At 37.6% G+C, this 24,286-nt stretch overlaps 2 protein-coding genes and 1 long non-coding RNA gene across 3 annotated transcripts; all 3 read right to left on the bottom strand.

The window, feature by feature from the left end:
* Window positions 1-6,723: 6,723 nt before the first annotated feature.
* Window positions 6,724-7,599, bottom strand: LOC103940965. The gene is made up of 3 exons (XR_007254493.1): window positions 7,438-7,599; window positions 7,186-7,325; window positions 6,724-6,968 (listed from the first exon to the last, which is right to left on the bottom strand). It is a non-coding gene; the product is annotated as an uncharacterized LOC103940965 (long non-coding RNA).
* Window positions 7,600-13,134: 5,535 nt separating this feature from the next.
* Window positions 13,135-16,888, bottom strand: LOC103940962 (inosine-5'-monophosphate dehydrogenase 2-like). The gene is made up of 4 exons (XM_018645936.2): window positions 15,770-16,888; window positions 15,120-15,299; window positions 13,960-14,217; window positions 13,135-13,545 (listed from the first exon to the last, which is right to left on the bottom strand). Exons 1-4 carry the CDS (start codon window positions 16,763-16,765, stop codon window positions 13,474-13,476), a joined length of 1,506 nt encoding a protein of 501 aa, XP_018501452.2. The 5' UTR covers window positions 16,766-16,888; the 3' UTR covers window positions 13,135-13,473.
* A 3,144-nt stretch (window positions 16,889-20,032) lies between these two features.
* Window positions 20,033-23,475, bottom strand: LOC125472374 (MDIS1-interacting receptor like kinase 2-like). The gene is made up of 2 exons (XM_048573708.1): window positions 20,760-23,475; window positions 20,033-20,665 (listed from the first exon to the last, which is right to left on the bottom strand). Exons 1-2 carry the CDS (start codon window positions 23,458-23,460, stop codon window positions 20,316-20,318), a joined length of 3,051 nt encoding a protein of 1,016 aa, XP_048429665.1. The 5' UTR covers window positions 23,461-23,475; the 3' UTR covers window positions 20,033-20,315.
* Between the last annotated feature and the right edge of the window lie 811 nt (window positions 23,476-24,286).

The raw sequence follows: 24,286 nt of genomic DNA, 5'->3' as shown, positions 1-24,286 counted from the left end.
CAATGGGACTAGAGGAAGAGTTTATCACATTATTGGAGACATTCTCGCAAACAAGATTTCCTCTAGGGGTGTAGGCAGGCTTCATTTGGTTTCTTGGTGCTCTTCCATCGTCATTGAACTTAGGTTTAAGTTCTGGATAAAGAATCCAGCACTTCTCTTTTATGTGTCCAATACCTGTACGACCGATCTTCACACAGTGAGAACATTTTAAGTCTGGTCGTTTCCCCTTGTATGGTCTGGAGAAGGTGAAGGCTCTTGCTTCTGATGGCCTAAAAGTTGATTCTCCAACGACCATGTCTGCGTTCATGACCTTCTTTCTTACTTCTTCACGTTGAATAACGTTGCAGACCATCTGTAAAGTGGGAAGTTCAGGTGTCATTAAGAGATGGCTTCTAAGATCTTCATAATCTGGTCCAATGCTGGCAAGCAACTGGAACACTTTGTCTTCTTCTGCACGCTTTAAAAGAATGATTGTGTCCGTGGTGTGAGGTCTGTAGAGATCCAATTCATTCCATTTTGCCTTCAAGTTGCCAAGATGTTGAACAAAAGAGAGATTTCCCTGTTGTAATTCCGTAAGATCTTTCTTCAGCTGAAAGACTCTCGCAGCATTGTTTAGATCTCCATACATGTCTCGTACGGAGTTCCAAAGTTGGTGAGATGATACTGAGTAGCTGAAAATCTCAGCCATCTTTGGTTCCATAGAGTTTAACAGCCAAGACATGATAAGTTGATCTTGGGATACCCATGCTGCATAATCTGGTGCAGTTGTTTCGGGGATGATGTCATCCCTTTGAATGAATGGAAGCTTTCCACGTCCTCCAAGAGCGAGAGAAATGGCTCGTGACCAGGGCAGGTAGTTGAATTCGTTTAGAAGCACTGAGCTCAAACGTTGAATTGGATTGGTATCCATGGTTTCGTTTTTTGAAGTTTTTTCTGCTGGTATGGCCATAATGACTCAACTGGTTTGGTGGGATTTTCGGAGGAACACAGAAGCAGGTCCAAGTGGAATCACTGCTCTGATACCATGTGGAAAATCTGATGTATATTTCATGTATGAAAATGGTTTACAAGATCAACCATAAATAGAAGTGGAATACTAGACAGAAAGTAGAGGAAAGGTGCGGACTGAGATGGCAGCTCAGCAAGCATTGAGATGGCAGCTCAGCAAGCATAATTGAAGCACTATCTCTAACTTAAACTAATACCTAGCTTTACATGATGAGGGAACCTAGCCGAAAGTAAGAAAGTAAGATGACAATGAGTACAATGACAACTAGACAACCCTACCACCAATAATAATAGATACTTCAATACATACTGAACAATTCAACTATTTTGCGCATCAAATACTAATAAGTGTTGTGAATAATGAGTTAAGTGTGTTGGCTGACAGGGTAATTGATTCGTCGGCAGTGCATCATGAACAGTTAGAGACAAATGCAGACGGATTGCTTCTTGTGTTACAACCAACCAATAATATTGGTAATACCTCTGTTTCCCCACCCCACAATTTGAATAATACTCTTACAGGTGAGATTGGAGATGAGTGAAGGAAATAATATTGACCATGTTGATTCTGATGATGATGAGGATGCCCCATCTGGTTTTGGCTTGACGGAAGAGGTTGTGGACACAGGTAAGGATCCCAATGGCTTTACTCTAGTTCTTAGTAAATCTCAGCGGAAGAAGCAAAAGAAAAAACAAAAAAGTCGATGTAGCTAGGCAAGAAGAACCCTATGTTACTAGGGCAGAAAGACAAGTTATTTCAACCTCCAAATGAAGCTAGTTTACTGGAATATTTGTGGTATTGGTAATTCTGATACGCTTATGGAGCTTTCCAATGTCTGTTATTCCCATCATCCGGATTTGGTTTGCATTTCTAAACCTATGGTGACTTTTAATTCTATTCCTTCTACTTATTGGAATTCATTAGGTCTTTTTTTGCTTACTGCTAATAACATGGGTGATTCACTGCCTAATATTTGGGTTTTGTATTCTACGAGTTATTGTTCTCCTACTATGATTTCTTCTTCAGGGCAACAAATTACTTTTCAGGCTTCTTTTGATGGTGTTCTTTCTCAATTTACTATTGTTTATGTAGCTACTACTTCGAGTCTTCGTCGTGCTTTATGGTGCGATGTTTTAAGTATTGGTTCTAATACTACATTACCTTGGATGGCAATTGGTGACTTTAATGCTATTCTTTGAGCTCATAAGCAAATAGGGGGTCACTTACCTGCTCGAACTTCGTGTGAAGACTTTCGTAGTACTACTGAGCTTTGTGATTTTACTCATATAGATACTATTGGTGCTTTTTATACTTGGAGTGTTTGTGGTAACATGGAGAGGCATCTTGACTGCTCTCTTTGTGACACACGATGGTTACAGTCTTGGCCTCATACGAGTTGTTCAGCTTTGCCCAAGGTAGTTTCTGATCACAATTGTCTTGTTTTCTCGGCATTTGCTCCTCTTCTTAGAGGACCCTGACTTTTTCAGTTTCAATCTATGCGGACTTTACATTCAGGCTTTTCTGATTTGGTTGCTAAGTGTTGGCAGTCAACTATTGCATACAGGTATCCCATGTTTGTTATGTTGGAAAAGCTCAAGGTTCTTAAATGTTGTCTTCAAGATTGGAACTCTACTGTTTTTGGTGGTGTTAATAGAAATGTCACTATTGCTAAAGAAAAACTTCACAATATCCAAAATATTATTTCTTCTTATGGGAATTCTCAAGAGAGGTTTAATGAAGAAGTTGTGGCTAAGGCAGCTGTCCTAGATGCTCTTCATTTGCAAGAAGCCTTTTAGAGCGATCATGCTTGTATTAATTGGCTTACTAAATGTGATCGTAATACTGCTTTTTTCCATGTTTATGCTAGAGGTAGGCTTTCTTCTTCCAGGATTATTACTCTTTTGGATGGGGAAAATGTGTTCTTTTCCACTAATGATTTGGCTGGTCATGTGGTAAACTTTTATCAGTCCTTATATAACTCTATATTCACTCCAAATGGAATCGAGGATGTTTGTGGTGTAATTCTGCCTATGGTTAGTGAAGAGAAAAACCTTGCTCTTTCTAGTTTACCTTAAGCTAATGAAATTTAAAATGTTGTTTTTTCCATGGATCCCTCGAGTGCTCCTGGACCTGATGGCTTTCTAGGTTCTTTTTATTAGTCATGCTGGGATCTTGTTAGTTTAGATGTTATTGCATTTGTACAAGATTTTTGTTAAGCGAGGTTGGCTTTATCCAAATGCTAATTGCAATTTTGCAGTCCTTATCCCTAAAGTAGAAGAGGCTGCCACCATTGCTCAGTATCGGCCCATTGCTCTTGTTAACTTTCTATTCAAAACTACTCCTAAGATTCTCGCTTATTAACTTGGCCCTATTATCACTCGCATAATTTCTCCTCATCAATCGACATTTTTGAAGGGTAGACATATTTCTGATTGCATTGGCTTAGTTTTAGAAGGGTTCAATTTTACAGATAAAAATGCATTTGGTGGTAATGTGGGCATAAAATTTGATATTGCTAAAGCTTTTGATACTTTGAATTGGAATTTTCTTTTTCATGTGCTTTCTCACTTTAGGTTTTCTCGTATTTTTGTGGCTTAGGTGCATGTTCTATTACAATCAACCGTCATTCAATTTTAGTAAATGGCACGCCACATGGGTTTTTCTCTTGCTCACAAAGTGTCCGTCAGGGAGATCTTCTTTCTCCACTTCTTTTTTGTCTAGCAGATGAAGCTCTAAGCAGAGGTTTATCTTTGTTTTTCTCTACTGGACGGATTACTGCTATTTCAGTTCGGCGAGGTGATGGCTCTCCAACTCATATGTTATATGCTGATGATCTTTTTTAGTTTTTTTGTTATGGGAATGTTCAATCTCTTCGTTCTCTTCGAACTTTTTTGGATAAGTGTGGTTCTGCATCAGGATAGCTTGTTAATGCAACTAAGAGTACTTTTTATCTCGGTTCAACCTCTGCCCATCATAGAGTGCATATCTCGAGATATCTTGGCTTTCGTATGGGTGTTGTTCCTTTCACTTATTTTGGGGTTCTTATTTTTTCGTAGTAAGCCAATGAGAATTCATTTTCAAGTTTTTGTAGATAAGGCTAAAACTCGTCTTTCGGGTTGGAAAGGTAAACTTCTCTCAATGGTCGGACGACTCCAATTGGTGCAATCTATTTATCAAAGCTTGTTTCTACATAACTTCTCAGTTTATCAATGACCAACTTACCTTTTAAAGCATATTTCTGCTTGTGCACAAAATTTTATTTGGTTAGGGGACTTGGCTTCCCGAAAGTTAGTCATTGTTGATTAGAGTATGGTGCATGGACCTAAGCATGAAAGTGGGCTTGCTCTTCGTGATTTGGCTGCTTTGAACTTAACGGCTTTACTTAGTTTTGGCTGGGATACTTTACAATCTTCTTCTTTGTGGGGTTCTTTCGCTCGTCAGCATTTTCCTCTTGCGGCCTAGTACAAACAAGATATTTATTTATGGTCCTGTGTGGCATGGTTTGAAGCGGGCTTTGCCTATTCTGAATAATAATAATAGTCGGTGGATTATTGGCGATGGAAAGTCAGTCTCTTTTTTGTTCGACAAATGGTTGGATGGACCGATTATTGGTCCTTCATTGTCTTCGGTCATTTCATCTACAGTTCTTTCTCGGGTTTCAAATGCTATTAAAGCTCAAAGTTGGTCTTTACCAGATTATTTTATAGATTTATTCCCTTTTGTGGTCCAACAAATTATTCTTTTACCTTTGCCTTTAAATGTAGAGAATGACAAACTGATCTAAGAGCCTTCATCGACTGGGAAATTTTCCTTTTCTTCTAGTTATCATCTTATTCGGAAAAAAAACATATCAATTGTGCTTGGGCTAAGGCTATTTGGTAACATTTTATTCCGCCTCGACTGTCTATTTTGGCTTGGCGGCTTTTCCATGACAAACTTCCTACCGAAAGGTGCACTACAACGACTTGGTATCTCTCTGGCATCCATTGTTATTTATGTCATAGTTTTGAGGAATCTACTTTTCATTTTTTTCTTCGGGTGTCGGATATCTAGGCAGCTTTAGAGGTGGTTAGCATGTCAATTTGGTACCTCTTTGCCTTTTTCAAATTCCTTGGCTACTTTTTGGGATGCTTATGTACGGAAGCCTTTTTCCCAACGATTGCACAATCTCTGGATTTTTGCAGGTCTTTCTACTATTTCGACTATTTGGAAAGCTCAAAATAAGTTTATGTTTTTGGGGCCCAATCTATTTTCGCCGTCTGTGCATGTTTATCAATTCTAGGATCGTTCATGGTGGGAAGTTTAGCCCTGGTTATTCTCAAGATTTTGACGCTCGTATCATCTCTTCTCTGGGAATCCAACCTATCTTTTGCAAGGCACCAACTATTTTTCATGTGCTTTGGTCTTCTCATTGGTTTCCTTGGATTAAACTTAATACAGATGGTTTGTCTAAAGGAAATCATGGTCCTGTTGTTTGTGGAGGAGTTTTATGGGATTGTCATGGTCAGTTTCTTGGTGGTTTCTGCTAAGGGATTGGTCATCGCAACTCTTTTTGTGTAGAATTATCATCAGTTATTATTGGTGGGGTTGGCATTGTCTTTGGCTGGAAAGTGACTCTTCTAGTGTTATTTCTGCTCTCCAATCGACTGATTTTCATCCTCACGCAATGGTTTATTTGTTTGGACCATATTCGAAAGATGACTTTCTATGCCTCTCACATATATCGCGAAGGAAATGTAGTTGCAGACAATTTTGCTAACATGGGCTTGTCTTCTCCAACTTTGGTGTAACATTATTCCCCTCCGATGGTGGTCTGTGCTGCTTTATTTTCAAACAATGTTGGCTTTCCTGGTTTCTGCTTCTCAAATTAATGTGCATCTCGGCATACAAGTTTGTCTCTCTTTCTTGTTTTATTTTTTTTCTTAACCTTTTGATGTTCCTTGTTTTTGTTTTGCAGGTTTAGACCTTTATGTTCGTCTTTAGAAGGGTTAGGTTTCATGTCCCTCCCCCCCCCCCCAGGGGCCTTTTTTCCTTGTATCTTTGTTGTTTTTGTTTCTAGAAAGATAAGGTTTATGTCCCCCTTCTTTTCATGCATTTTCTTTATCTTTTTTTTTTTTTTTTGTATTATGAGGGGTTAGGTTTATGTCCCCCCTAACTAGGTGTACTCTTTTTTTTATATCAATAAAATTCTCATCGTACTGTCAAGGTTTTCTGTAAAAAATTAAAAAATAATAATAATAAATATTGTTATTCATGATGAAAAAATGTCAAATCACATGTTTTAGTTATGAAACAGATTCAAAAAGAAATTTGTCATGAGGTTTCAATCTCCAATGTCCAACGTAAATTAATAACTTTGTCAATGACTTGTGCTCAGGGAGTGGAGGACAACTTGTATGGCTTAGGTTCACCGCGACATACAAGTTATCTTCTCCTTCACCCTCATTTTTTGGCTTCTAATTTCACATGCATCATGTTTACCAAGTTCAGATATAATAAAGCCGCATTCCCATAGTTTATACATTAATGGTGCTGCTTAGATATACTATTAAAACTGAGTTGTGGAATCAGAAGTTTGGAGTCATGAATTATATTTGACTCAAATCCTCTCCAATTCATCAAAAAAAAAAAAAAATTAGACGTTTTTTGGAGTCATGAATTACAAGAGAAATTTATTGAGATGAGAAAAAAAGAAGTTATACCTAGCCAATGAGGGACGTAAACCTTATTCTTCATAAAGCAAGAACAACAAAATACAAGAACACAGGAAGGGATATACACTTTATCCCTTTTGAAAAAGAAAATACAAGAAAAAGAAAAGGGGAAGACAAGAAAAAGAAAAGGGGAAGACATAGACTTTACCCCTCTTGAAAAAGAAAATACAAAAAAAAAAGAGGGGCGGACATAGGACCAAACCCCTCTAAAATAAAACTTAAAAGGTAAGAACCTTCAAGACAAGCTGCAAAACAAAAAAGAAAAATCCAAAAAGATTAGGAAAAAATGAAATTTGGATTGAGCTGGTTTAAGCATTTTCCAACACATCAATAAAAAAACGTCTAACATTTGAAAAGTTTATATATTTCAAAACATCTACACTTCTCCCACATTTCAATTCTATCAAAAAAAAAAAAAAACTTTATTGGAACATAAAAACTTCATCGAGTAAACCAACTTACATATGGTTCGATCGGTTTAATGCACACCCCCTAATTTTTTGTTCCTTCCCCCGTATAAGGTATTGGTACATTCATGGCTTCCTTTGTCACAACATGCTGATGCAACCTCCTGATGATCTTTTCTGCTACATCTGCAATGACTAATGAACTTTCATTATTAACTAGTTAACAACTTACGAATCATATATAGATGCTAATCAAACAACGATTTATTGTATGAGAGAGAGAGAGAGAGAGAGAGAGAGTAATTACTGTGCTTTGGATTTTCAGAAACGTTGGCAAAGACTAATTTGGATGAGAACAATAGCAATAGAATGATGGAAATCATGTAAACAACGTTGGCCTTGTGAACCATATTGTATCAGCTCGAGACACAAGTTTGGCTCCTTCGTTCCCATGTAACTAATTATATATAATGCGATGTCTAAACGCATTTTAAATTTGTTTTTTTTTTTTTGTTTTTTTTGTACAAGTAGTTGTTGACCTAGAACTGCCCAAGTCAAGGGTTTTGTCCCTTATCATTTTATGAGCTTTCCATGCTCAACTTTATAATTTGTTAAATTTTTATATTTCTTTGATTTTTTTGATTTTTTTTTTTTTTTTTGTATAATCTTTGTTTTGTTTTTTTTTTTTTTAACAAACATTTTGATATAAAAAAAAAAGTTTATATTTTTGAGTTTTTTTATGGATAAGTAAAAAATTGACAGGTATTTATAGAGTTTTGGAGAAGTTTTGGTATTGAATCTAATTTAGATTAATTAGTAATATTATTTTGACTGTTAGATTTAAATGTGAGTTGTTGAATCTTTTTTATTACCGTTATAATTGATTAAATTGGATTGAGCCGTTAGATTAAAAAAAGATGTAGCCGGGTACGCATCACTAGATCATAATTCAGGAGGCGCGACATCCAATGGTGACAACGGCTTGTGCATATCAACTGTAAAAACTAGGCTTGCTATGAGCCCACCCGCATTGAATCTTTCTATTATGTTTCCTTTGACCTGCGTGCCCGCCATTCCCCCTTTGGAGATAATTTGGACCAAAAACTCGGGTTTTAACCAGAAACGTCCCACTCAAATTTATATCCAAACGACTTGCACTTGCATGCACCGCACTCGAAATAACAAAACGATCAAAATCACGAGTTAATGAAATTGTGGAAATTTCTTGTTGTTATTATGGCTGAGGTCTCCAATGTTGACATCTCCTATGGAATTAAGCATGGAAGAAGACAAAACTAAAGTTTGCAGATTGGACCAGAAAAAGAAGCCTTCTTAGTTTTCCTTTGAATGGAAGTTTTAACGAAACACTTCCAGTACTGTTTACTTTTAACGAAAAATGACATTTTACCTTTCTTGTTACTATTCACTTACACATTGATTTTGTCCTTTTTCATTAAAACTAAAAGTTTTTTTAAAACTTTTCGTTAGTTTTCCTCTGAATTTCTTCCAAACCCCCATCTAACTCATGACTAACGTATGCTCCTCACATTGTTTGTGAGGATGTGAGGAATGTCCTACTTAGAGAGATTTTTTTTAAGAGGTGATGTTAGGAAGGCCAAATTTTTAAATCGAATGATGTGGTGGTGAATGATTCGATAATTATGTTTTTTACAAACGATATTATTGATGAGTCGATTTTATACTATATATTATTCCCTATTCTTGGTATATTTTGGTTATTATTTTGATGAGATTTTGATGTTTTGTTATATATTTCCAATATAGGACGTGTGGACTTGTTTGAAGCATAAAGTGAACAAACAGTGGAATTTTGAGTCATTCTAATTGGAGCGGCTTCATGAGTTTGTCAAGAAGGGTGTATTAAAATTTCATAATTTTATCCTGAAGTATCTGTTCATGGTGAATTAATTTATGGCCATCATGCAGTGTTGGCAGATTGATTGGGCTACAAAGTTTGTTTGCGACTTTTGGGCTGGAAAATGATGGATTTTGGACTTGGGTTCTTCTTGGAACTTGAAGAGGAGGTCCTAATCTTTAACTTGATTCGTTTTGGGCCTGTTTTGAAGTCCTGAAGGTCCAGAAACGTGGCTTCTCCTTTGCTAGGCAGATTTTCTAGTCAAAATAGGAATGTAATTTTTAGTTATCCTTTTATTATCTTATTTCCTAGTTTTTAGAAAACCCTTCTATGAGGGTTTTAATTGGGAGTAGTATAAATAAGGCTTTTTAGCCATTAGGGTTCTCTACGGAGCATGGAGAGAACTTAGCAGAGCTTTGGAGAATTTCAGACTTTTTATCCACAATGTGTTTTCAATCTTTTTCTAGTTAATGATATTTATCTTTGATTTTTAGTATGAGTATGCGTAACTAATTCTTTTTGCAAGGGTTGGGCCATAAGCCATAGCGTGAATATGTGATTTTATTAATTTGCTTATGAATGGATGTATGCTTGCTTTAAATTATTAATTACTGTGATTAAATTATCTATATATTTTAATGATTGATCACCATTAAGATATTTGGACAAGTAATTTGATGCAATTTTTGTTGGAACATCACCCTGAAATTGAGGAGGGCTTCTTGTGATTAATAGTTGTAAGTTTACTTAAAGCAAACATCACGCTCTTAAGGGTTGCATGGTTTTTCATAGGGTTTTCATAAAGCTTAATGAGTCTTGCATGTTTATATTTGATCTAAACATCATAGCCAGATTGCATGTTAGATATACATTTTTGCTTGAACATCACAAGGGAAATATGCATTAGGAAAACCTAACCTTCAAAGCATGTATGTGGAAATTCATAAGTGATTAGTAAAATTACATAGGATTGTTATTGGTGATGGCTAAACCCTAGTCTTTCCCTAAATTGATTTTAATTTAAAAAAATGCTTTTCTCTTTGCTGCCTTTATTTCCAAACTTCTAAATTTCTTTAATTGTTAATTTAATATTTTCGAATTCAAAAATTTTCAAATCTTTGATACAAAATCTGTTTTAATAATTAATTAAGAGTTAGTTTAATGACAAGCTAATCAAACAATCTCTGGGGACAACGACCTTGCATGAGCAATTATACTACAAGTACCTTGTATTCTTGCAAGTATTTCCAGTGATTTTAACCCTATTTCCACAGGTGGTAAAAATACCTATCAATTATCTACACTAATGGATGGGGGAGTGGCTAAGCCTCACAATGGGCTAACAATAATGTAATTCAAATTCGCCTTTGGCAAGAATCGAATCTAATACTTCTCATTTACTAGCGAAGAGGAATATCACAAAACCTTAGTACTAAGTGGCAATTATTACTTAAGTGTTGATTAATATGCTTATTTCCTATTAGTGACATCATTTGATTTGCAAATTTAGTTTTAAAATTTGGTCTTCCTAGCATTATCCTTTTTTTAAGTACGGGGTATTTAATCAATACTATGCATGTCATAATAAAAGTGAAGCAAATGATATATTTTTTTTGTGTCATTCTTCTTATTTTATAACACATGGGGTTCCTGCTTGAATATCGGATACTCAAAAAAATTTCTCCTAACTTAAAAAGTTCAAGGATTAATATCAAGTACTAATTCTAAGTCGCGCATCTGTCACTTATAGAGAATACACTTGCAAGCGCGGTAGACTAATGATTAAGATGTGATTTCTGCATTAACCTTTATATTCAGCATACTCCTCTTTTTTATAGTCTGTTATATATTTAATAAAGCAAATCAATTAAGAGAAAACGACAATGCAAAAATATACTACTTGTAATTAGGGGTGGTTTGGTTTGAGATAGAGAACCAAAATGGTCCGTTCGAAAACCGAACCGCAATTGTTCGCGAAAAGAGGGCAAAAAACCGAAACCAAACCAATATTTCAGTTTTCTCGAAATTCGGTAATACTGAAATAGTTCGGCTTTTCGATTCAGGCTCAAGAATGGGCCTTCATGTCAAATTTTTTTTGGGCTTCTAATTTTAAGCCCTACAAAACCCAATTTTGCCCAAAATTTTTAAGCCCCAAATGTTAAGTTGTGGCCCTATGCTCATGTTCTCTATTCCTCTCCGTTTATTGAGCAAAAACACTTTTGATTTTTTTTTTTTTTTAAACCCAATTTAATGAAAAAGTTTGTATCTTACTATGATCACATCAATTTAAAAATTCGTACAGAAAGGAAACAAATTGCTACAATTGCATTAGTACACCGTTACAGTACAGACCTCAACAATCCCCTAATCTCCACAATCCCCTCAACCATCACACAAAAGGACTAACCTCAACAGTCCCCTAATCTCAAATCAAAATTCGAAACCCAAATTGAAACTCTAATCCCCATTTCAGAATCCCAAATCAAAATCCTAATTTAAATATGAAGAATTAAAGGAAAATTTCTTAACTTGAGTGTGACTTGATCAAGAGAGTCAGAGAGGAGTAGAGAGACAGAGACGTGCGGTGTTGTGGGTGTGACGTGGCTGGAATCAAGATCGACCAAGAGAGAGACGTGTGGTGTTGTGGGTGGGTGGGGCCAAAGTCGAGATCAGGTGGTTGGGGCTCAAGTGGACCGAGTCGAGAGAAAGACAAAAATCGGGTTACTATGTTAAGGAAGAAGAGAAGAAGAACTAAAGAAATGAGAGTCAAGAGAGAGAAACGAACCAAGAGACTAAGAAAGGAGTTGAGAGAAAGAGAGAGAGAGATAGTTGTGGAGGTCACTGTGATGTGATAAGGGTGGCTGGAGTAGGAACTTGGGCGACAAAGTTAGGGGAGAAGGAGAGCTTGGGGATTTAAGGTTCAAAGTTGGGAGGAAGAGTTGAGAGAGTGATCTAAGTGAGGTGAGGTCAAGAGAGAATGGTTGTTTTTTTTTTTGGGTAAAGTAAAGTTCATTCAAAGAACTAAAATATACTCAAAGCCCACAATATACACAAATCCCTCCTCCAAAGACCCAAACAAAAGGCATAAGGCCCGACCCATACAAACGCTAACACAACGAGCCAAAACAAAAAAACAAAAAACCCCCCAATTGGAATACCATACACATCAGCCGCCAAAACCCTATGAAAATAATCATCCATCCCCAAGGTTGCCAAAATTGCCCCAATTTGCGCACAATTCAAGTCATCCAAATAAACTCCACACTTCCAGTCGAAGCATCGGCACCCAAGGAGCTTCCAGATCAAAGCTCAGTCACCGAGGAGAACAATCCCATCAAAACAGTTGCGGCGGAAAGTGACGATACGTAGACCCAAACCGAAGTTCTGCACACCTTTCCTAGCAGAATTGAAACTTCACCAGAGGAAATTTCAACTTTGAACTGGGTATCGAGAACATGACTAAGAACGGGAGTTGAAACTAGAAGATCAGATAGATCTACACAAGGATCCGAGTCAGAATTACAAGCTATCTAGAAGGGACATAGGATACAGGCCAAAGGAAAAAATAGGAAGAGGGACTAGGGCTGCTACCAACCCAAGCCATAGCTGGGATTGGCAGCAGCAAAAGTGAGAAAGAACTAAAGAACCAACCTTGAAAACTAAAGAAAACACTCACACGCCAGAGAGAAACTCTCTCACGGAGAGAAAAGCTCTCACCAAAATGGGAGAGAAAAAGTGGGGTCAAGAAGGGTTGGTTTTGAGTGAATGGTTAAGATAAATCTCAACCAATCTGATGACTATAAAAAATTAATATTACAAATTAAAACAAAATATACACACACACACACACATAGATATATTTCGGTTCGATTTGGTCTTATCAAACTAATCCAAGTTTCATGCCAAATCTCTTACCAAATTTTTCAATTTCGGTTCAACTTCGGGTACCAAATTTTCGGGATTGTCCATTCGATTCAGTTCGGTTTCGGTAGGTTTGTTTTTTTTTGGTATTTTATTCCACCACTATTGTAACATCAAATATTCAGGGGCTGTCTTTGCTTCTCTCTCCCTTCTTTTTTGTCATGTGCCTACAAACTTACATTAAAAAAATAAAAAAAAACCATGTGGTGAACAATTGAAACCGCATTATTTAATACTAATTTGTAATGAAAACTAGTAACAAACATAACACAGACAAAGTCTAACTAGTCATATCTCACATTTAAAGTGCAGTGTCAAACAAATGCAGGCAGATGGAAGCTCTCATGGCAACCGACAAAATGCCAGAGAACCGTTTGAGACCAAAACTTTCGCTGCTCGGAAGACCCGGTAGCAGTTTGACAGGTTCGCCCTTGTTACTCATACTAAATTGGCGATATCAGATGCAGAATGGAACACGGAAGAGTTCCCAATTCCCCAAGACAGCAGTCACCAGCAGGAATGAGAAAAGCTGAAAAGATATAACCATCAAAACGATTTCTTCTCGTAAGAAACCAGACCATGAACTCCACCTTCTACTTGTGCTGCTCCTGTTCTTACCTGCATAGTAAAATACATTGTCAACTAATTGAGAAACCATATTAGTTCTTGATACGACCATCATTACATCTCAGATTCCTTGAGCAATAACAAGGTAATCGTGGAGTGCAATCTTACTTTAGGTAATATATGGGGATGGAAAACTATCTAAGAAGTAAATAAGTGTCTGAATATGAGTGACACGCAATGGCATCACTCTAGATTAATAGGTTTCTTCCCCACTCCTTTCGGTAGTTTAACCTAAAAGTGTTGAACAAGAATACAACATGATATGGAACAGACTACGAAAGAGTAAGTTATCGAAAGAAACATTGGCTACAATATCAGTTCTCATTTAAAGCATAGAACTAAATTGACATCCTTAATAACGATGATATGAATAACACAACAACATCTGCAAAATGGTCTACTTACCTCTAGCCTTAAAACACTTGATTTTAAGAGGTCATGAGCAGACTGCAATGAAGAAGCACCAAGATCTTGGAAACCTTGTTTCACAGCTTGCATTGTATATGGTATGAACTTCAAAACAGAACCTTTGTCTGCAACTGCCCCAACAACCCCCTGTGCAATTTTCAGCTTGGCTGTATCGCCCAAGTACCTCTGATCACTCCCTTTTGACATTGCTTCAAGAGACCCCATGCCTCGATATTTTTTGACTCGGCGACCATTCTATTGGAAAAAATGAAATCACTTATATCAAACTGTTTCCTTAATAGAGGTTAAGCGTGCAGAAAGCTAATTAACAATGACAAAGAAATAACAAACAGCATGTTGCTTATAAAAGACAAGTTTACTGTAAATCCAGTGCAATTTATGTAGACAATTTTTGCTTTTAGTTCACAAATAAAGGAAGATACACATAATTTGGGTCGTAGGTTAGATTAGCAAAGACCCTCTTTCAAATAATCAATTGCTTAATTAGATAGTTACCATAAAAAAATAAAAAATAAAAAATAAAAGCAAAGACACAGAAATTAAATACTATGTCCAATACACTTCCCCATAAGTTTAGCTTTGACATGCATCCATGAAAAACCCAATCACAATTTCAGGGAACCAGACCCGTATCTAGCCTAATCCTAACCCCTTTTGCCACTTACTGTCACCACTTGGGTTAACCCGAAGGAGTCCAAAACCCCTTACTGTATGTAGGCTTCAAACTGATTAAGTTCAGGTCATCAGGGAGAGAGTCCATGCAAACATACCAATGGCATTCCTAATAATGTAAAAGCATTAAAGATTGATGGCAAACCATAACACATCAATGACTGATCCGTCGAACGATATTGATGCAGTCCAAAAAGGATGAGAAATAACTCAGGATGTCTAACATACTAAGAAAAACATATCTTCTAGATAAGTTTCTTGACCAATCACAGCTGCAATTCAGTATTCATAAATCAGCCTAATAAACTCCTTAAACCACTCAAAAAGTTGTCAAAGAACTAGAAAAGACATATGTAGTAAACACTCATACAAACGAGAAGAAACATCCAAGTAGATTTAATATCTGATGGTATGAGCAGTATAACTGTTCCAGCAATATAAACATAAGTATGTCCCAGACATACCTGATACACAAAAACCCCGGGAGCCTCCGTGCTTCCAGCTAAGAAGCTTCCCATCATGACAGTAGAAGCCCCAAGGACCAAAGCCTTGACAATGTGTCCAGAATTGGAAATTCCACCATCAGCAATCACGGGCACACCACTTTGTGAAGCAATAGACGCAACCTTGTAAACAGCAGTTGCCTGAAACATATCACCAAAACCAAAACAACTTTGGTCATAAAATGGTATAGCATTCAGCAACCTGTAGAACAAAACGTCAAACAAAGTCTTCAAAAAGTTCCAAAATGTAATTATATATCTTTTCACTCCACAAACTACACTGTTTTAGTCCATCAAAGGGTTGTCACTGCCAGAAGCTAAAGTCGAACCTTTGTTTTCTACGCCCTATGTTCTTAAGTATCTAATAACTAAATAGTAAAACACCCATCAAAACAACGATTGTTAGGCACAATGTCATTGATCAACAAATCCTTAATCAAATATTTTTCATCCACATAGAATTCAAGAAATTTAACCGATCACTACAAATACCATAACTTTCAACACCTCCAGATTCTACAAATCCTTAAATTAGCCACCAATAATGAGGATGTCAAACTGAAGCATCAATCACAAAAGCAACAACTAACAAAAAGAAGGCATCTTTATACCTGTCCGCGACCAACAGCGCAGACCTCTTGAGTGGTACAAATTGAGCCAGACCCCATTCCAACCCTCAACCCGTCAACACCAGCCTGAATCAAATTCTGCGCCTGACTCACCGTCACCACATTCCCGCCAACTACATCCAAATTCGAGTACATTTTCTTCAAATACTTTATCATCTCAATCTGATAAATGGAGTTCCCCTGAGAGCTATCCAACACCACTACATCCACCCCTGCCTTCACCAACTCCTCCAACCTCTCCTTATCCGACTCCCTCGTCCCGATCGCCGCCCCAACCCGCCAAGTCCCGTCGGGACCCACCGTCCCAACCCCCAATTTGGGGTACCCTTTAATCCTCTCCACCTCCTCCTTCGCCACCACATCCACCACCTCATTTTCCCTCACAGTCGCCACCAAATCTCGTTTTTTCTCCTCCATGTACTCCCCAATCGCCCCCAAATCGTAACCCCACGGCACCGTGAAGTCCGTACAGTTCACCATGTAATCGTAAATCTTCACCTCCTTGTCCCCCAATTTCACCCAATCCTTGCCCGCCACGTACCCCAAAAGCTTCGAATTGGGGCTGCCACTCTCAGTAACCAGGACGTAGGGATTGGAAGCATCGAAAACGTCGTCAGATTGGATTCGATCGCTTGGGGATTTGAAGACGGGGTTCGAAAGAAGCGGGACCCGGCGGGACTTGACGGACCGGACCATGTGGGCTTGCTCGGACGACGTCAAGTTGGAGTGGATGATGCCTATGCCGCCGAGTGCGGCCATCGAAATGGCCATGTGGGACTCGGTGACGGTGTCCATCGGGGACGAGACGCAGGGAATCGAGAGAGGGATGCGGCGGCTGAGGTTGGAGGCTAGATGGACGGAGTCGGTGGGGAAGTCGATGTAGTGAGGGAGGAAGATGACGTCATCGTATGTGTAGGAGTAGCCCTGGTTGAAGAGCCGGTCAGAGGAGAAGCCGTCTTCGAAGATTGAGGCCGACATTACGGTGGCTGTAGTGGGCGTCAAACGGTGGCGGCGCCGCCTAGAGAAAGAGAAATGGTTGGGAGGAAGGCGCGGGTTCAGGGTTTTTGCGTGAGATGTTTTCCTTGCTTCGGTGTTTGGGAGGGAAGCGGAGTAGTGGACTTCTGCCAGTGAGTCGGCTGCTACTAATATGGAGGGAAACGTCCAAATATATTGGTTGGGTGTGGGCGGCTGCATGACACCTAGCCGTGTTGCTTCTTTCTGTTTCTCTCTTTTTTCCTCTTATTTTTTCTGGTTTTTATCAGTTTTTGTTTAGTTCTTGACTAAATTTAGTTTGATACTTACTAGTCTAACAAGTTCTCTAATGATATTCAATGAGTACAAGGGCCGGTGGTGATCATCAAGTCTTTGATAAAATGTCTAATCGGCAAATGTTGGTAGAGATCGACAAGTTATGTCTTAATTTCGTTAGATATCAATAGACCCATTAAGTATTTGACAAAATGCGTCACTAATAGAATTATGCATTAAATCAACTGAAGTCAAACAATTTGCATGCCAAACATTGTTTTTATTGTGAAAAGTTTTGAACTTTACGTTAAGAACTCATAAGATGCGATTTCTAAATATACTGCTAACCCGACTTTATCTTAATTACTTGTTTTGGTTTCACAATTTCAAATTTTATTAGTTGAAGTTTTTCTTTTTATTAAGTGGTGGCCGTAGATGTGGATAAAGGAGTATACAATTCCGAACATAGGGAGTCACATCCTAGTAGATCAACCACATTACAACATTATCATAATACTAAAAGATGTTTCCAAATCTTAGGATAATAATCCATGTTAATTAATAAGTGGATTGCAGCTGTTTGGCACTAACAAAAGCACATTTGTCATGATCAGTTGAGCCATTGGCTTTGAACCTAACCAAGTTTGCATAAAAAAAAATATATATATATATATATATATATATAAACAATTTATAACATGAGAAATTATTGAAGTTTGTATTCATGATTGAACAAGAAGTTATCTTTACATTGTACTTACAAAATTCCTATTCAAATTAGGGTTACATACACTGAAATTTTGTACTTTTCTTATCGAAAAGTTGAAAAGAAAAAGAAAAAGAAAGAAAAAATGGATTTGCATTGTCATTGTGATCGAATTTATTTTGATATCAATAATAAACAAATTGACACCCATCATAACCTAAGACGTCACCAAGATAATGGATCAGTTTTCTATATAAATTAAAATGCAATATGGAAAAGTATTGGGACTAAACAAGAAATGAGTGTTAGTGAAATTATTGAAATATGTACTCTCTTACTTGGATATGCAGTAACTAGCATGGCAGTTCCTCCAAAAGAACAAGTGCCACCAGCAACCTTAGTCCTTTGACAGTAACTATTGAAGGCACTGGAAGCATGGGCAAACAATGTGTCGGGCATGAAGCATGACCCATTGGGTTGGATGGAGGCGCAATAGCTTCTTGGATGATGGGGTCGGGCAGAGATGACTTAGCCACGCACGACAGGGCCACCGTCGGGCCTCGTCTTGGACTCGGTGGCGTAGTGGGCGGAGGGAACACAACGGGAGGTAGGAACACCGGCGGGCTTGGTTGAAACCCAATAGGAGATGGAACCGAAGAAGGCGGGCTAGGCTTGAAATAAGGTGGGCTTGGGATGTAGATATTGGGACTAGGTATAAAGCCCGGCGGGCTTGGAACGCTTTCGGGCGGGTTGGGAGGGGATGGATGGTTGTGTGCCGGGTACCAGGCTCGTTTGTCTCTCTGTTAGTTCGTGTGATCGTCCTTTCCCACCTCTAAGATAAGGCATAAATAAATTGTATTCTTCATCCTTAATATTATTTCCAAATTATTTCCTAAGACTATTTATGTGTGAGTAACTTTTTCTTTCTCTTCCTTCACACAAAATGAAAAAGCAAATCAGCAATTCAAGCAAGCAAAACACATAGCAGTGAAACATAAACAAGCCACATAATAGATGTGTATCTGCATCGTTCTCTTCTTGTCTGCTTCTTATTTTTCTTTTGCAGGTCTTCTTCCTCTGCCTCTGTTAGTTGTGGTGTTCAAGTTTTGAATCACTTAGGAGTAATCCATCTCGAGAAATCCTAAACTCAATCGAGCAATACTTGACGTCTAAAGTTTAGCACGAGACTTTGACAATGCAATTTTCTGAGCAAAAGCCTTGCAGATTTGGTAGAGAAAGTTTCAATTTTTGCAGCTGTCTAAACGAACAAAGGAACCAGCATCTCCAGTTAACCTCCTTGATGAACCAACCAAAGTCTAGTTATCATAATCAGATAAAAGAAATTAACAATCTAACAAAGTAAAAAAAATGAAAATAAAAAAACGCCGATAACAGTTCAACCACGGAACCTCATTATTACTAGAAAATAACACCACTAGCACCTCTAGTTAACATCCTTGATTAATTAACCAAACTTTTTAATTTATATGCTTATAGAATCATATATGAATACAATACTATAATAATTTTTGTGCCCCATTTTTGGGGCCCAACGGTCACCTAGCTGGCACTAGATCAGGACAGGCCCTAATAATTTGGTTTTAAAAATAAGAATGTCAATTATGCTACTAATCAGTCTTTAGATTCATGTTATGAAACTAAATTAGTTGTTATTCCATTATTCAGTAAGATTATTGATCACACCTCTTCTACAAAAATCATTAAAACTTAAATGTATTCTAACTTAAATTATGTCTTTCTCACAAACATACTTGATCAGAATTCCGGTTGTACATTTTACAGCGCACGAACTTTTTTCTTTTGAAAGCATGAACTATTTGTTGTGATAGGAAGGTTGGTATAAAGCGATCAAATTGCTGAAAAAAGGTCCTCTCCAACTGATAGAAAACCAAATTCGTTTCCCCCAATAAAACGCAAAGTAACCATACTTTATCACTATTTTTTATATAATATAAATATGTTGATGTCAAAATTCATTGCAAGTATTTTAGTAACTAAATTTTTCCTTGCCTAGGCTATTTTCTTGGCAATGAGAGTACTGCTGGGAAATTTTTGGTGTTCCAGTGGACAACTTTTGTCATATTTTATTAATGTAAATGAAACAATATTCCTTAATATTTTTGTTATATAAATAGCCCCAACATTTCATAATCTTTTTTATATCTCCATCTAATCTTTTTAGCATGTAGATAGAAAAAATCTATGATCTTCTGTATGTAGACTGTATAATCTTTTGTATGTAAAAATCTTCATAACGTTTTCAATATAAATAGTATTAAATGACATAATTTTTATTATATCTTTCAACATAATCTTGCATACAATTTTTAGCCCTACAGCAATGCGCATGCACCAATTTCTAGTAAATACCAAATAGGATATTTTGGTCTAACCATTTACTTGGTAATACATGTGGGACTTGCTGTTGAGTGAGTCCAGCTAGCACTCCTCTCTTATTCTCAATTTAACTACAAATATAACAAACTACATATATGATATATTTAAACAAGACGATCTGAATTTCGTGCCAACTCAAACAATATCAAACGCAATTTAAATCTTAATGAGTTGTTCAAGTGTGATGTCTGGTCCTCCAGTGGAAGCTGCAGTTTGGAATGATAACGACTGAGAAACCATGTGCATTGTTGGCCTCGATTGCGGTCGCGAATCCCTGCATGTGATTGCTACCCTTGCAATGGTTGTCAGTTCATGTTCAACTTCAAGTGTAGGAGGTGGGATCCGTTGGTCCAATATGTCATTCAGCAATTTGTTTTCACACACAGATGGAGACGAAAAGGACGAGATTAAATCACCTAGTCTTTTTCCCGTGATCACTTCCAATGCCAGCACTCCGAAGCTATAAACGTCACATTTCTCAGTTACCTTCCTTGTGTAGGCCAACTCTGCATAAAAATTAAGGGAGAGCAAGCCATTAGTATATATTTAAATTTATATTATCACATTTCAATATTTTATATTTTAACTGTTTTCCTTTACCTGGTGCTACATATCCATATGTGCCTGCAAGTGAGCTCCAATTCGATGAGTCCGGATTCAAAAGCTTAGCAGTACCGAAGTCTGAAATACAAGGCTCATAGTCATAATCCAGCAAAATGTTGTTGGTTGATAAGTCTCGGTGTACAATTGGCGGCACGCAATCATGATGCAGGTAAGACAGTGCATGAGCTACGCCTTTTACAATTCTCACCCTCCTACTCCAATCCAATTCTTTTGCTTTGTCTTCTTTGCTCAAGATTGAAGCCAGACTACCCTTTTCTAGGTATTCATAGACCAGAAATGAGTGCTGTGAATTCGAACAAAAACCACAAAGTTTCACAATGTTTCGATGTCGTATGTTGATCAGTGCACTTATTTCATTGTGGAACTCCTTCTGCGATGTCTCCTCGCCGTCAAGTTGTTGATGGAGTTTCTTCACTGCAACCATGCTGCCTGATGGTAGCTTTGCCTTGTAGACACTTCCAGATCCTCCTTTCCCAATGCAAAATATGGAGTCAAAACCATTGGTTGCTCTTATGATCTCCCAATACAATTTTTTTCCATCAAAAAGAGAGATTGAAAAAATTTCATCATGGATATCACTCTTTTCTATTCCTGGCTCTTTCTTTCTTCTTGTTTTGATGAAGACAATTGCAAGGAGAGCAAGTGAAACTGATCCCAAGATAGGGAAAACGATTGCAAACAAAAGTTTTCTTTGGTTTTTTCTTTTTGAGACGTGCTTATTGCAGGATTCTAGACCTACAATATTTCCACACAATCCTTCATTCCCTTCAAAGCTGTGAGCATCTTGAAATGCTTTGTTGTTGGGGATGGGACCTTGCAAGTGATTGTAGGATACGTCTACGTACGACAAGCCACGCATTCCATCAAAAGTTGCTGGAATGAGACCAGAAAGATTATTGTGGGAAAGATTCAGCACCTCCAAGCTCTGCATATTGCTGATTTCTGATGGTATCTTGCCGTCAAGTGAGTTACGACTTACATCTAACTGTGACAGGTGAAATAAATTCCCCAACTGAAATGGAATTTCATGACTGAAATTGTTGTTGCTCAAATTCAAGTAGTTTAAATGGACCAATTGTCCCAAAATGCTTGGAATTGAGCCATTCAATTTGTTGGTGGACACGTCAAGATGTTCGAGTTCAGTGAATGCTCCAAATTCTGTGGGTATAGAACCCAAAAGTTGATTGCCATTCAACTTTAGATTCACCATAGAAGTCAATCTCCCCAAATCCTTGGGAACCACCCCAACCAGATGATTCGAAGAAAAATCGATTTCTTGAATTTTAGTTGCATTGACAATCTCAGATGGTATGCTACCAGTAAGGTTGTTCCCGGCAATTCGTAGGCTTGTTAAGTTTGGACACTGTCCCCAGATGCCTGAGATTTCGCCATTTAAGTTGTTGTGGCTTAGGTCTACATACTGAAGATTCGGATAGACACCAAAGACTTCAGATATATTGCTTGTAAATTGGTTCCCTTGAAGACGGACTCTGACCAAGCTCTTGCAACCTTTCAAGCTTCTCGGGATTGGACCTGAAAATTCGTTGTTTTCTGCACCAAACCTTTGTAGCAATCCACCTCTACATATATCTCGAGGCAAATAACCAGAAAATTGGTTAGTAGCCAAGTCAAGTATTGTCAACTTAATTAGATTTTCAATCTCTTGGGGGATTGATCCAGATAATTGGTTACCGCGGAGGTAAAGTTTTTCTAGGCTGCTCAAGTTGCCTAACGAATAGGGAACAGTTCCGTTGAGCTGATTGTTAGTCAGCTCTAGAGACACAATAGATTTCAAGCTTCCAATCTCTTCAGGAATAGTGCCGGAAAGTTTATTATCGTAGAGAGAGAGAAGAACAAGGTTTGTCAAATTGCCCAAAGAGGTTGGGATAGAACCAGAAAGGGTACTGTTGTACAACACCATCATGGTTAGATTTTTCAAGTTTCCGAAACTCAGAGGAATTGGGCCAGATAAATAGTTGTCATAAAGGTAAACTTCAACCAACTTCGAAAGGTTTCCTATTTCGGGAGGGATAGGGCCTGAAAGTTGGTTTCCGAAGAGAGTCAAAGAAGTCAATTGGCTCAAATTACCCACAGAAGCTGGAATTGAACCCTCTAAATTGTTTAAGTTTAGAGCTAGCTCATACACAAATTTAAGTTGGCCTATTTCTTGAGGAATTGAACCATTGAACTTATTTGCATTTAGGTGAAGAACCTGAAGATTTGTTAAAAGACCGATTTCGGGTGGGATTTTTCCAGACATTTGATTGTAGGATATATCGAAATAGATGAGTTTGGTGAGGGAACTGATCTCAGGTGGGATTTGATCAAAAAGTTCATTCAAGCTGAGGTCAACATATGCAAGATTAGGCAAGGACATGAATGGAAATTCAAGTAGAGTACCTTGTATACTATAATTGGTGAGGTTTAATCTGTTGACACTTCCATCTGAGTTGCATGAAACACCAATCCAAGTATTGCATGGGGATTCGTTTGCATTCAGCCATGAGGTCAAGTTGTTTTGGGTTTGGTTTCGAAAGCTAGCCTTCCATTTGAGAAGTACTTCTGCTTCAGTGGAATTAGCAGAAGCAGAAACACTTTTTTGTGATGAAGCTAGCTGAAGATACAAGATAAGGCAGGCTAGAAAGCATAGCTTATCACAAGTTGGAACTCTAGTCATTGTTTTTGTTTATGCCTTTTTTTTAGCACTTCAGGGCTTTACTTATAGTGAGATGCATTACTAAATTCAAAATGCTACTTGTACCACCTATTTGTACCATCTCTTTAAGAGAGATAGACCCTAAATGCGTTGGCGGATCCTACCTATATTAGAAAGATGGTACAAATAGATGATAAGTGTAGCATTACTCTTACTAATTTGCAATCCTCTAGAAACCATGGGCCACTTAGTCCACGTACTATATGATACAAGTGAAAATAAGAAAATGTATCCCAAACCAAAAGAGTCCACACATGAATGTGATGTTTCCATTTGACGTTTCTCCCTCAATTAATAAGATGGTTCTTGTCAGGAAAGATTTTGCATTTTCTTACGAAGACTTTGAATTTTCTTACACTTTGTGTTGAAGTCATTGTCTCTTATCTTCAAAATTGAAATTGGAAAGCTAGCATTATTATTTTGAACAGTATTATTCATACTGTTAAACAAACTTGAAGTATAACCAGGTATTGAAAGCAATTGGTAAGGTGTATTTAGAATTTTCCAAGATGGTAATGGAGGTATTAATGGTATATTTATCACACCCTCATTAATTAAGAGTATTTGGTCTCAATGATGAAAAAGAAGAAATTGGAAATGAAATAGAGAAAATAGAGAAAAGATAGACTGAACCCTAAACCCTAAACCCTTAAGACCTTCTGAACACATGCACCCATGTATAGAGAGCCCCATTATGATGCCGGATTGTGCTCCTTGGGGTAGTGCTTTTGGTTAAGTTGTTGTATTTGGTGGTGTACTTGTGACTTAAGCACACCACCAAATACAA

Source organism: the organism of the source record quoted next, unplaced genomic scaffold, assembly GCF_019419815.1.
Source record: "Pyrus x bretschneideri cultivar Hongxiangsu unplaced genomic scaffold, Pyrus_bretschneideri_v1 Contig7, whole genome shotgun sequence".
NCBI classification, from domain to species: domain Eukaryota; kingdom Viridiplantae; phylum Streptophyta; class Magnoliopsida; order Rosales; family Rosaceae; genus Pyrus; species Pyrus x bretschneideri.
This window is presented reverse-complemented; position numbering and strand designations above follow the sequence as displayed.